The sequence below is a fragment of the Vombatus ursinus genome, unplaced genomic scaffold (genome assembly GCF_900497805.2).
Source record: "Vombatus ursinus unplaced genomic scaffold, bare-nosed wombat genome assembly UNPS02014772.1, whole genome shotgun sequence".
NCBI classification, from domain to species: Eukaryota; Metazoa; Chordata; class Mammalia; order Diprotodontia; family Vombatidae; genus Vombatus; species Vombatus ursinus.
This window is the reverse complement of record NW_020954550.1, coordinates 3232083-3246705: the sequence shown is the minus strand read 5'-3', so window position 1 is coordinate 3246705 and position 14623 is coordinate 3232083. Positions and strand designations below refer to the sequence as shown.

The window sequence follows — 14623 nt, the reverse complement described above, 5'->3', positions numbered from 1 at the left end:
GTGTGTGTGTGTGTGTGTGTGTGTGTGTGTGTGTGTGTGTATGGCAGGTTGGAGATAATCTCAGAGGAAAGGGGCACCAGGAAAGACTTCTTGCAAAAGATGGAATTTTATTTGATACTTGAAGGAAGCCAGGACATAGAGGTGAGGAAAGATAGCCTTCCAAGACTTGGCTCAGATAGCAAAAGTGCATTGTATGTAGGGATAGAGTGTGTATGCAGGGGGCCAAGAAGGCCAGTGTCACTAGATCACAGAGTACAGGAAGGAGATTAAAATGTAGGAAAGGACCAAATTATTAAGGGCATTAAAAACCAAACAGAAGATTCTTTTAAGCCCTAACTAAAATCCCACCTCCTTCCCCAACCCCTCTTAATTCCAGTGCTTTCCTTCTGTTAATTATTTCCTACTTATCCTGTATATTGTTTGCATGTTGTCTCCCCCATTAGATTGTAAGCTTCTTGAGGGCAGGGACTGTCTCTTGCCTCTTTTTTGTATCCCCAGTGCCTGGCACACAGTTAGGCCCTTAATAAATATTTATTGAATTGAATTGATTGTATATTTGATCCTGGAGGTAATAGAAAGCCCCCAGAGTTTATTGAGTGCACTGAGAGCTGGGGGTGGGGGGTGTGGAGGCTAGACTGGAGAGGGAGGAACTTGAGGCAGGGAGAACAGCTAGAAGGCTGTTACAGGAATCCAGCTTTGAGGTGATAAGACCTGTACCAGCATGGTGGCAGTATTGGACGAGAGAAAAGAATGTATATGATAGGTGTTACAAAGGTAGAATTGACAAGAATTGGCAATAGATTGGGTATAGGAGCATGAGTGAGGGAGGGAGGAGTTGAAAATGATGTTGAGGGTGTGAGTCCAAGTAATTGAAAGGTGGTACCTTTGAAAGAAATAGGGAAATTAGAAAGAGAAGGTTTGGGGGGAAAGATAAAGAGTTAAGTTTTGGACATGTTGAGTTTAAGATTCTACATGACAAAGACAGCAATCCCATAAATACCAAAATATTCATAGCACTTTTTGTGGTAGCAAAGGGGGAGGAGCAATGTATGGAAAAGGGGATATGGCTGCCATTTGAATGGGTAATAGTTGAACAAATCATAGTATATGAATGTAATGCTGTATTATTGTACTTTTAGCTAGTGTAAATATGAGGAATTCAGAGAAGCATGGGAAGATTTGTGTAAAATTATCCAGAGTAAAGAAAGCAGAATCAGGACAAGATGTATAGTGACTACAATAATGTATATACTCCAAAACAACACAGGCATCTGAATTTAGATTAAATGCAGTGACCATTATTGATTCAAGTGGACAGTCAGTCTACAAACATTTAGTAAGTGGCTGTTATGTGACAGGTCCTATGTTAGACAGAGGAGGTAAAATATAAAAATTCAATAGTCCTTGTACTCAGAGTGCTTGAGTATATACAAAATATGCGCAAAAAAGACTTAAATACAAAGTAATTTCAGAGGAAGAATGACCAGATCAGGATGCAGAAGGCATTGCTTAAAGGAAGTTAGTGAGAAGTGCATGCAAAGGCAGGGGACCCAGCTGATGGAAGATAGGAGATGAGTTCAGTGATTATGAGGTAACTCCTCCCTCCCTCTTGGTAGAGACATGGGTAGAGTACCGTGAATGCCAAATGTAGTAAACTCAGAGGAACACAGTTGCTGAAGGTTTTGTTTGATTATTTTTCTTTATTACAAGGGAGAGTTCTGGCAGGGTAGAATGGGGTGAGGAGCGGTATATGGGGAATGAAGTATATACTAACAGATGTGGTCCATGTGTCAGCTTGCCTACCTACACTTTGTTATGAGAGGATTCTTTGGGAGAGGTAATGAAAAGTACAGTGGGTTTTTTTTTCTTCCTTTTAAAAAGTGTTTTTGTTAATTTCTTTTGTTTTTACGTCACCGTCATATCCAAATATACCTTTCCCCTCTCCCACAGCTAGTTTGCCATCTCCTGTAATAAAAAATAAAGAGCAAAAAACAAACAAACAAAAAAAACCCACCAATCCATTTCATCAAAACTAACCTGTACAACAACTAAATCCAAAAGAACATGCAACTTGACACAGTCCTAAGCCAAAAAAGGAGGAAGAGAGACTCATTTCCTTATCTGTTTTCACAGCCAAGCTTGTTTATTATTGTATGTCATGCAATTTCATCAAGAAAATGCCTTTTTAAAAAGATAAGTTACAACCTGCTGTGGGTAACTTCAGTAAGTGTGTAAATCATTCTCATAAAAGTTTTATAGGGGGATATAGGTGAGTTATTGATGTCTTTGCAATCACTTTTTTGGGGTAGTTAATACTGTGATTTTTTTCCAGTTCAGTTAAGATGTTCATTTCCTTTTCAAAGATATTATATGGTGCTCACCATGTTCAGTACTATCTGACTCCTTGGAAAAATATTTTTGAAATAACAACAACAAACATTTATATAGTATTTACTATGTACCAGGTACTGTGTTTGACAAATATTATCTCATTTGATCCTCACAACAAAACCCAGAAGGCTAGTGCTATTATTATCTCCATTTTATATATGAGGAAACTGAGGCAAATAGAAACTTGCCCAGGGTCACATAGCTAATAAGTGTCTGAGGCTGAATTTGAACTCAGGTCTTCTAACTCTAAGCCCTGTGCTCTGTCCATTGCACCACCTAGCTGGCCCATAGGTGTAAATCTTCTGTATGATATGCAAGCCTTTAGCCTATTTGATTTCTTAATCTTGGTCTCTATTTTCCAATGTATTTTTCACCATCTTTCCTTATGCATACCTCTTAATTGAAGTCACTGAGCAGTAAGGTGTATGTTGATTTGGTATGAACAATCTGAGTTGTTTATAGCAATTTTCAACTTCATGTTCAATAACAATTATTGGTACATAAGTTTTTTGTTTATTCTGATCATGAGCGTAGTAAGGCAAGATGGCCAAATGTCACCTGAAATAATGTTTCTCACCACCTTTAGGAACATCATGAAATCAGCTCTGCCAGATAATTTATTTGCATCTCCATGTTTGTCGCATGAGCCATTTTTCCTCTTAGCTACAACTTCCTTCTGTTTTTTCATACCATTTATAAGGAGAATGCCAATATTAGTGTGGTTCATTTCTCCCAGTAGTATGTTAACTTGCTGGTTGGTAGACTAAGATCTTACTTCCTTGTTAAAAGTATGGCATAGGAAAAAATCTTTTGCAAAATTATCATGTAGTATAAACTGTTCAGTACAGTTTGAGTTAACAGTTTTGGCTTGGAGATGTGTCCATGAGGGAAGCACAGGGTGGGTTGTAATAGAGAATGCATACAAAGAGATGACACAGTTAGTCAGTGGTGTCAGGAGGGCTAACTCTCAGGATGAGCTGAGGAAAGCTAAGGACAGCAGAATGGACTATGAGTAGTTTTCTTGTTTGGTTATTTGGGGAAAATAGGATTAAAGAAGGAATGGGACGGCTGCTTGAGATTGATGAGGCGTAATAACTGATGACAGAATGAAGGCAAAACTCAGTTGGAACTGGGGATATTTATCCTGGAAAAGAGAAAACTTGCAGCGTATGATAATAGCTTCGAGTATTTGGAGAGCTTTCATGTGGAAGAAGGACTTGTGTTTAGCCACAGAGGGCAACAAAGGAAGTAGTGGATGGAAGTAGCAAAGAAGCAGATGTAGGCTGGATGGAAAGAAAAACTTCCCAATTAGTCAGTCAGCAAGCATTTATTAAGCAGCTACTATGTACCAGGCACTGTGCTGGTCTGTGGGGATGCAAGGCAGTAGTGAAATCTTTCCTGCCCTGAAGAACTCACCTTCTAATGAGGGAAACAATGTACACACATGGTTATGTACAAAGCAGAGAGAAAGGGTAACCTACAGGAGTTGGGGTGAAGGTAAGCTAGAAAAGCTTCATGCAGGGGGTGGCCTTGAAGACTTACAGGGAAGCAGAAACTCGGATAGGCAAAGTGAGGAGCATTCTGGGCCTGGGGGACAGCCAACACAAGGGCTGGAGGCAGGAGACCATGTTGTTTCTAGGAGAACAGCAAGAAATTCAGGAAAGATGGACTGTAGTTTTCAACAGTTTAAAACCATCCAGAAGCTGACTGAGCTGTCTCAGCACGTACACCCCTTGCTGTAGGGCTTTGAGCAAATGGTAGGCTACAACTTGATGGGTGTGATATAGGGAAATTTTTGTTCAGAATTGGGCTAAGTGGCCCCAGAGGCCCCTGTCACCTCTAGGATTCTGGGATGCTGTGATCACCAGAAGAGGGTTTTCTTTTATCTGCAACAATTTGTGAAAGTCATCTATGAAAACATGGAAGGATTGTGATCTGTATACACTGATGGGTCAAGTATCCACATGCATGAGATCATCTTCTGTTTTTATTTATTATTCAGATCAGAATCAGGGTACAAATCTTCTCTAGGAGGTATGGGGGTTTCCCTGGAACAAACTAATGTGTGTGTGTGTGTGTGTGTGTGTGTGTACATATATACACACACACACACACACACACATATACTTTTATATATATATATAGAGAGAGAGAGAGAGAGAGAGGTTGTCAGTTATTTTTGGCCACCCATCCAACTTGAAGCATCAAACTTTTTTTATTTTTATTTTTATTTTTAAAAAGCTTTGTAATTCATTCAAATACCATGGTTACTAATCAGATATTTTTTTTTCTCCTATTGATAATAGTTTTATTTGACAGACAGAATCGGTGTCATAGAAGGAACACTTGACTTAGACAGATAATCTAGATTTGAATTCAAACCACAACACTTATTATTTATAGGTCTCTGGGCAAATCATGTATCCTCTCTGAGCCTCTGATTCCTTATCTTTAAATTTGGGATTAATGATACTTGTCACCTCACAGGAATATTGTGAGGAAAATGTTTGTTAACACATAAAATGCTATATAAATGTGGTTTATTCTCACTACCATGAAGTTGGGGTTTTTTTTTTTTTTAAAGGTAATTGGGGTTAAGTGACTTGCCTAGGGTCACACAGTAAGTGTCAAGTGTTTGGTCTGAGGTCACATTTGAACTCGGGTCCTCCTGACTTCAGGGCCAGTGCTCTATCCACTGCACCACCTAGCTGCCCCTACCATGAAGTTTTAAATGAAATATTTTGTATGTTATTTGCCAACCAATAGGCAGTGTTTCTTATTGGATAGACACCTGTCTTTGGAGCCAGGGAGAAAAGGGTTCAAGTCTCTCATGACTGATACTAGCTGTGTGATCCTGAGCTAGTTATTGAATCTCTCAGTAACCCTCAGGCAGTGCTTTAAGCCTATATAACTTGTAGAACAGACTGATCTTTATTGGCAGAGGAAATTTTCTCACCAGGAGTTCCTTCCATGAAGGAAATAAAAGATCTGGGCCCAAAAAAATTTTTTTGCCACCAACTTGGAGTGGTAAAAATATCACTTTAGAATTACAAAACCACTATACCAAAGATGTTATCTTTAAATGTAATGTTACCTTCATTTTGAAGTATTCTTTTTTTTAACCATTTATAGTTTAGTTCAGAAACATTTCTGAAAAGTAAATTAGAGCTTTTGTAAAAATATGAATTAATAACATATTATTCATTTAGCAGAAGTCTGGCATCATAGTGAATGCATACAGCTGGGCCAAAGACGAACTCCATATTGTGAGAGAGAAATATTCCCCAACTGCTTTTAAGTATAGCCTGCCGACTTACAAACGTGAAGATAAAGAAATATATCACTTGTATATTTAGGGAGCTACTACTAGATCCTCTGTATGTCCTGCATAAATTTACCCCTGGTTTTCTTCCACATTTTGTAAAGTGTCCTTTATAGGTCTAATGACAGTATAGTGTAAATTGCCTCTTTAGAGTACCTTCAATCATGCTTTTTTAAATGAAAATATTTTCTACTTTGCTGTTTCTCCAAAAACAAATTTCTCAAGCTTTTTATGCAGGAGACCTTAAGCGAAGAAAATATCTTGTAGTGTAACAGTATGTATTTCAACCTTACAAGTATTAAAGAAAAATATTAATTATTCATCGTTTTGACAGTTGTCTTGTGTTTGCTTCCCTTAGTACAAAAGATGATTGCTTCAGCGTTAATATCCAGCCACCTGTTGGAGAGCTTCTTTTACCTGTGGCCATGTCAGAGAAAGATTTTAGGAGAGAACAAGGTGAGAAATTACTTCAATCTGCTGGAAATTTATATCCCAAATCATATTTGCTTGCTCTTCTGACAGATCATCTAATATAAATGATCAGATATACATAGGCATTAATGGGCTTCAGTATATGCTCTTCTAATCTACTAATGATTTTCCTTTATCAAATAACCTTAAAAGCATAGGCCATGTACATTCCAGTGATATTTGAAAATTGATTAATATGTCTTTTATAAAGAGAACTTATAATAAGTTGAGTTGAAAATCAGCTTTTTAGCCCTGGGATTTATGGTTTGTCAACTTGGTGGTACACTAATGCATTTTGTGTTAGTGTTAATGGCAAAATTTGGGGACCTACCAACACCTAGAAACCTGAATGTGTAGTAATAATGTGTTTTATGTTAATATTACCTTTCCTTACAAGACCGTTTCTCATGTACATCTGATGTACTTTTTTTTTTCTCCTGGGACATTAAGGTTCTTTACCCTTCAAAACTTATTCCTGGCTCCAGTATGCAAACTCCTTCATTACCTTCTGGAATTACTTTTTACAAAAGAAATGCTGTCTTTAGAAATGTATCTGAGCCAACACATTTGTAAATAACCACTTAAATGTAAAATATTTTAGTGTAGTTCATGCCTCTAGTGCTTGTCTCAAAGTCAAATACAGCTGCTAATTGGATCTAACCTTTCCTTCTATAAATAATGGGAAATAGCTTTAGGTAGTCTTAGGGACACACTCATTATGCAGCATGACAAAGTGGCAGACCCTGACTCAGTGCCACATGGTTCAGGTCCTCCCTCTGACACATACTTTGTGACCCTGGGCAAGACTCTTGACTTCTCAGTTTCCCCTAGGCAACTTTCTAAGGCTCAAAGTTGTACAACAATTGCTGACCGGCATTGGTCAAAGGAGTCTTCTCATTGGGAGATGCCTAAACTAATGAATCACAGATCTGGACTCCCAGTTTCCTCCCCCACCAAAAAAAAAACGTATAAAATTCTACATACTTAGGAAATATTTAAATGCTCTACAAGTGGCTTTAAGCTTTTCTGCATTTTCCAATGTCTTTAGCAAACTGACAACTAAAAACCTCGTGGTGTCAGTGTCATCAAGTAATATCTGCCAGTTCTCAGAATGGAATAGAACATACAAAGTTATGGTCCCCATGTCAGAGGAGGGAAAGAAACACTTCCTTGTACTCCCCAGTGTAGTAAAGCAGATTTTTGATTTTGTTTCCTTGCCTTCTGTCCTGTCGTGGGGATACACAAGGCATATTTATAAAGAAAAGAAGGACATGAAAGTAATTCTGTGTCCAGCCATAAAATGTGTAGTTGTGTAGAGGAGTTTGTGTTCATTCTTGTGGTTTGTTGACTTTGAAGTCTTTTCACCTAGAGTAGAATAACAGTGCGTCTCTGCATTGGTTTTTCTTAGAAGTTGATGATTGCCATAGAAAAAAAAAATTAGCTGTGTGTGATTTTTTTTTCCTATTGACAAATTGAATTGATTCTTATATTTGCTGTTCTTACCCTTTGCTGGCTAAAGCCTGCCTCACTGCTTTACACCTGCCCAGCAAGCCAAGGTGAGTGACATGAGTGACTGAATGAGGCTTTGCCACATTTACTTGTAAGTGTGTTCCTCTTTTGAAAATTGTAGCTAATGTATAAATAAAGCAGCAGGTTATTGTATACTCTTTTTGCCCTCACCTTTTTCTCCCTGCTCCTTGATATTTTGATCAAGTTTTGCTTTTTTTTTTTTTTTTTTTTGTGCATTGCAGTGACTGAAGGTTTGTTGTTTTGGTTTGGGATTTTTTTTTCTCCTGACCGGCCATACAAAACCATAAGAGCATGGAAGAGGTGCGCTTGGAGAATAGCTGTGGTTCTCTGTGGAGTTGTTGCCAAAATTCCTTTTTCTTCTGCCATTTTACTTCTATGGTTGTTGATTATTTGTCTGAATAAATCTGGCAGCTGTTTGCTATGTTTAATAGAGCAGAAAGGCTACTCTGAATAAAGCTATTTGAAAATTTGTTTATATGAAGTATTTGTAAATCCATGAAGGTCTCTTGGCATTTCTGTATTGCTCTTTCTGTCTTCCTGAATTCATTCTTTGATGCAGGACTTGATGCTGGCAAATTTACCACACGTTTAAAGAGCCTTTTCTATAGCATCTTTCTAGTTAGAGATTTCAGCTGTTTTATAAAAGTCTTCGTATCAGAAGTCTCAATTCTCAACTTTACACATGTATTTGTTTATTACACAACTCTAGGAACAGCTTAGCTTATTTCAGAGAAGAATTCCAGATTTGACTCTTAAGTGAAAATCTAAAATAAAAATAAATTTACTCAGATTTCATCAGTGCAACATTCTCTAAGGTAAATGCAAGTTGGCCTGAGACTTAGACATTTCATTGCATGCTGGGTTTACTTTCTCTTTCTTCTTTAAATGAAACTAATTTATATACTTAGTATCTCATTTCAGAAGTTTTTTCTTAAAGACTATTTTATAACTGAACAGATACTTTAAATGTGTTACTTATGATTCAAGTGGGGAAAATATAAATTAAAAAACCTAGGGAAAATGTTACTACTTTCATGCCTTAAAAATGACTGTTCCTTTAAAGTAACTCTAAAAGTAAGTTTCTATTGAACCTCGTTAAAAAAAATGTATGTAAGAGTAATTGAAAATATTTCAAATGGACTGCCTACAGCTATATAAGAAAACAAATTGTTTGGTCATCCCTTTTCAAATCTTTCATTGCTTGTTTTTGGGATTTGGGAATATGTGGCTGAATATGCCTGTTTTATGAAGCTTGTTGTGAAAATATACTATGATAGGTAGTTGGTTTTGTTTTGTTTTTTCTCATCCATGATCAAGTTCACCATACCGTCCATGTTTCCAGTACTCAACCAGAGTATAATTCATTCACTTATGTTAGAGTCTTGGGCAGGTGCTACATTTGTGTTCTAACTGTATGAAGTGGTACACCAGATGCTATGGATGATTCAAAGATCATTTTGTTAGTGTGTATGCATGTGTGCATGTTTATCTATAGATACATACCTCTATATAGCATATATATGGGTATATATCCACACATGTTTAATGGCTTGAAACTCCATTTCAGACATTCTACCCTGTCACCTATTCCCTGTTTACTTTCTCTATATAAAACAAATTAGTAATGTAAAGCTATAGAAAAAATAATTTTAATTTTATTCCTTTTATTATTTGGTGTGTGTTAGTAACAATTAATTAACCCAGATTGTTATTCATAGTTCTGACCAGAATTTTGATGAATTCCAATGACTAATAATGGAGCATTAAAAACTGGGAATTTTCAATAATCTGCTATTAATTTTCAAAACATATTGCCTTATTGTTTTAAAACCTTCAATATATATGGTTGAAATAACTTGATAAGATTTTACAATCTCTCTTCCTAGGTGAAACTTTAATTGAAACCTTTGCAAAATTCTCTTTCTAGTTAATTTGAAAACACCTGATATATTTTCATTTAGGAAATCTGGGGTTTAAAAAAAAACCTTGGATGTTTACTTAATTTTATTATGATTTATGCATCCGTCTTAGGTGTTCCTAGCCAGCAAGATGCTAATTCTTTAAATGGTCAGACGTTTACTATTTTCTGGCCCTTAACTACCCCAAGCAATCATATTTGATGCCCCTTAATTAGAACACTTTTTTTTCTTTCCAGGTTCTTTTCCACCTCAGCAATCGAGACAATGCATTTGCTTACTATGCTGCTCTCCTAAGTGTTCTTTTGCATGTAAATTAATCTTGATTCAGTTTACACTGTCATGCTGAGTGGTACAAATTGCCTATAACAATAAAACAGCATGAGTTAAAAATAAAGGGGGGGGGGGGTAGGAAGGCAGATTGAATGTGTGCCTTACTTGATAGGATGTTACTTTGCTTTATGCCAATACATTAGCTGACGATAATGAATCTTCTGTTCTGAAAAGCATGGTTTAGTTGATTTTTTTAATTTTACTTCAATGGAGCAGTACCTTGTCTTTTATAGAACAAGTTAGACAAACCATTAATGACAAGAGTGTTAAGGTTAAATATGAAGCAATGCATTCACCTCTCTGAGTGCTATCCATCTTTCCATTTACAGGAGCTTGACAAAAGTACTGGCTTTGTACAACATTTCCTTTAATTACATGCTGCGGGAAACAGGCTTTTAACATAAACATAGTTGCATTCATTTATTCAGCAGTCGCTCTTCAATAGAGCTTAATGGAGAAGGTTTAAATCCTAAATGAGTACGCACATCTCTCAGCAGTGTTATGGCAGCCACTGTGCTTGGCTTAAAAGCACCGTCTGACTGCTTGTGTAGGTTTTAAAGCTTTTGCCTAATATTGAAGTTAAACAGTTGAAGACAGAACATACTGTTCTCAGAGTTTTGATAATGGTTAAAGCTTCTCTTTGCTTGAAGCTGGGTAATTGTATTTGATGTTTTGCTGTGTAAATCAGATTATGATGGTGGCCGTTAGTATCTTCCTACTGCTAATTACAGGGGTTTGTTTCCTCTTCGTTTTGGTATAAGTTTAACACAGATAAAAAATTCAGCCACGAAAATACAGAGCTTTTAAGGAAAATGTTTCAAATCAAATTGTTATCATTTCCATGAACATTGTAAATTATCACATGCATTTAAAACTTTCCCAGAGTTTTGACTTTTGTGCAGTGTTAAGTGTGGGTGACAGGTTGATATGTGACATTTGGGTTTTATTTTTAACCTACATACATAGGAAGTATTTTTCATTATGCTATGTTTGTTTACTAAATATTTGGATATAAAATGTTTCCAAAATTGGCAGCATGCCTTGTAACCCCTTTTCCTTTTGTTCAAGATTTTAATTAACTTAGTTGCCTTTCTAAAATATAAAATAGTATTGGTGTTTCTCTAGAAGCTAAGATGTTCTTTTACTTTCTACTTATGGTTTTTGCCCCCAGATTTGTAGTTGAAGTTCTAATTGCTTAATTATAGTGCCATGACTTAGTCAGATACTGTCATCAGGTGTAACTTGTCTGAATGTACCCTTTTTACAAGCCAGGTGGTAACTGAGTGAAACATTAATAAGGTAACTTTGATCATTTTGAGTTCATGAGGACAAATAGTCCTCAGATAATGGCTGTTCATAATTCCAGAATCCACTATGATTTGCCCTCAACTAACATGTCTCAATAAAATATATTTGAATGAATATTTATAAACTAAAAAGGAAAAAACTTGTTTATGTAGTCTCAGATTAATTGATTATATTTTTAAAGGAACTGAAATTGAGATTTCATCTTTGTATTTCTGTATTTTATTCTTTAGTACTCAAGCAAATCCATTAAGAGGGGAAAATTGCTTTGACTGCATCAGGAAATAATATTTCCACACACTTTTCCTGTGATGGGAATATGTAATTATTTAGAAATAGTAGTGGTTCATTTTTTAATTATTATGAATTTAACTTATAGCATACGTTCTGAGGGATTGCTTTGTTAATAAAAGTAACTCCTTAAAAACACTGGCTAGGAGGCATTGGTTTTTTCAAATGTGGTTTGCATAAAGATATGAGCTGATAACTGGATCTTCCTTTTAATATTACAGGAATGCTGACAGGAATGAATGAAACATCAGCTACAATCATTGCTTCACCACAGAATTCTGCTCCCCCTGTGATACTTCAGAAGATTGTAAATGTAGCCAACCTAGGTATAGTCCCTTCTGGACAAGATAACATACACAGGTAATTTTTTTACTAACAAATGTTGCGATAAAAATATATGGATATACGTAAATATAAAATCCTTGATTCACATTTGTCTTTTGAAAATTACATTCTCCAAGCATAGTTGTATGCCTTTTTTTATGGTGGTACCTGTGTCACAAGAAATTGGATCTAGCATATGACATCACAAAAACGCGGTATTTCGAACTCTTCGCAAGTGGAATGGGCTTCACCTTACTAGGGGTCTCCAAGCAAAGACTGGGAGACCCCTGGTCCCAGGATATTATAAAGGGGTTTCCAGATTAGGTACTGTGTGGTCTAGATAACTTCTGAGCTCCCTTCTTATTCTGATTTTCTGTGATTCTTTGACTTTAGGATTAATAACTTATCAGATAACTGACCCAGATTGCCTATATAGTAGCATCCTTAGTACATTGCTATTGGGCCTTACTGAAAGAGGTGACCAGTATCTCATCTTCCATAATAATAATGCCCTACATTTTTTAGAAAAAAGGAACCCCAAACAGGGTCATGAAGAGTTGGACACAACCGAAACGACTGAACAACAACAAAAAACATTTTTATAGTACTTGTAGCTTATGAAACCCTATTAAATCATTATCTGTTTTGATGGTGAGGTAGGTAGAATAAGGGAACTGAGGTTCAAAAAGGTGATCTGCCCAAAGATAAACTGTTAGGAAGTAGTAAAGTCATGACTTGAACTCAAATCTTCTGACCCCTGATCAACTACACAGTGCTGCTTCTCCGTCATATATTGGCATTAAGAGTTCACTGAATTTAATTTACTGTTGGCTTAGTTAATACATTTCTAATAGGAACAACCTTTGAAGACTTTGGAAGTGGGTTTATTGTACATAAGGAAAGAAGAGAGTATAGACATGTTCCCCAGTCCCAACTCTTGAGTTTTCTTTCTTTATGATTCTAGTTTTCTTCTAGGGCTACTTTAAGGTTAAGACAGATCCCAAAATGTGAAGATTTTTCAGACCTCAAAAACTCGTAAATGAATCATTTCCCTGGACTAGGGGTCAATATCAAATAGTAGAAAGAGTGCTTGACTGAAAGCAAAGAGAGCTGGACCCAACTCTTGTTTCTGCTCACTCCTAAGGTCCCTCCTTTTACTTCTAAAAGTTCACTGGCTTGGCAGTCAGGAGTCCCAAGTTTGGCTTCTTGCTCTGCCACTAAAATATAGAGTGAATACAAAATTTTAAGGCAGAAAAGGAGTTAGTGCAACACCCCACCCCCATTTTACAGAGAAGAGGCAGTGTGGCTTAATGAAAAGAGCTCCAACTCTAGACTCAGAAGACCTGATTTTACTTCCTGTGCAATCAAGGGCAAGTTACTCAACTTCTTTGGGACTCAGTTCCCTCATCTGTAAAATAAGGCTGGACCTGGATATCTCTAAGGTTCTGTCCAGTTCTAGATTCAATGATTTATGAAATTCATGTCCCAGCCATAAAACCGTTTGGCTGGTGATGATGGGCAACTCATCAATGCCTCTAGATCTCAGTTTCCTCTTTTATCAAATGAGGTTATCCGCCCTACCTGCTTCACAGGATTGTGAAATGAAAGAATAGATAAGAAAATACTATGGGAAGTTGAAATCGCCATAATTCAAAGTGTTCTTATCAGTACCATTATAGATATGCAATCCTGTCTATCATGTAGTTCAATAGTGAGAACTAGATGAGACTTTAAAACAGTAGGTAATTAATGCTTCTCAGAAGAGCCAGAGATAAGTATTTTCTTCATTTACAGCCAGCTCCACTCATCCAAATATAGAAGGAAAATGAAATAAATGCAATAAGTTTTTTCCCATTTTTAAGTGTTCATTCCCTATTATCTCCAACATCTGTATAAAGTAGATGTATTATGTTTGATTTGTGTGCTCCATAAATACAAATAATATAAGCTGTTAGAATACCAAGGCATACGTTATCAGAACTGATTTTTACTTGGTGGGTAAAAAATGAAATTCCATGTTATCCTTACTGAAGCTGTTTGATCCCTACTGGTTAGAGCCTGCCAAATAAGTAGTAGAAATATTGCTATTATACAAGAGGAACTAAAAGTAGGGGAGGTTAAGGGACTTGCCCATGGTGACACAGCTGGTCAGTGGCAGAGATGCCAACAACCAAGTCCAGGCTATCTGGTTTAATCCTGTTGGGGAACCACCAAAAATCCAACTGTAAAATCCCCCAGTTTAGCTGTTATTTGGCATGACTAGTGGCATGAACCTCTGTGACTTTATTACAGTAAAGTTCAGATGATTAAAGTCATGGTAACAGTTGACTAAATTATCCATACTAATGGAAGAGACATGTATAGCTAATATAAAACAGTAACAATCTAGGAATGATTTCTGTTTGACTTTAGAATGTGATCAGAAATATGCACTCAAACAATCTTTATGCTCCTACACTAAGAACAGTGGTAGTGCAGACTAGTGTCATCAGTGCCCAGGAAGTGGTTGTCCATGGTGTCAATAGATAAATCTCCCAAGTGGATAACAGTCAGACAGGTAGGCAGGAACTATGTGAATCTTAAGTTGCCTTTTTGTTCCTAATCTTTGCATTTTACTTTTAACTTCCAAAGTATATCTACAATACTAAGATCAAGGGAGCTTCGTAATGAGGAAGAATAAACTCTGTGAATACAGAGTTCTTCATGCATTGATCCCACAAAGACATTAGAGAGGATTGTT

The 14623-nt window shown here is 36.5% G+C and overlaps 1 protein-coding gene across 1 annotated transcript in view; it reads left to right on the top strand.

Moving 5' to 3' along the window:
* AP3B1 (adaptor related protein complex 3 subunit beta 1) overlaps positions 1-14623 on the top strand; it is a 338444-nt gene that overhangs the window by 311916 nt on the left and 11905 nt on the right. The window contains exons 25-26 of the mRNA XM_027863441.1: positions 6072-6169; positions 11781-11919. Of these exons, the coding sequence (XP_027719242.1) occupies positions 6072-6169; positions 11781-11919 (237 nt within the window). The remainder of the gene's footprint in view (positions 1-6071; positions 6170-11780; positions 11920-14623) is intronic.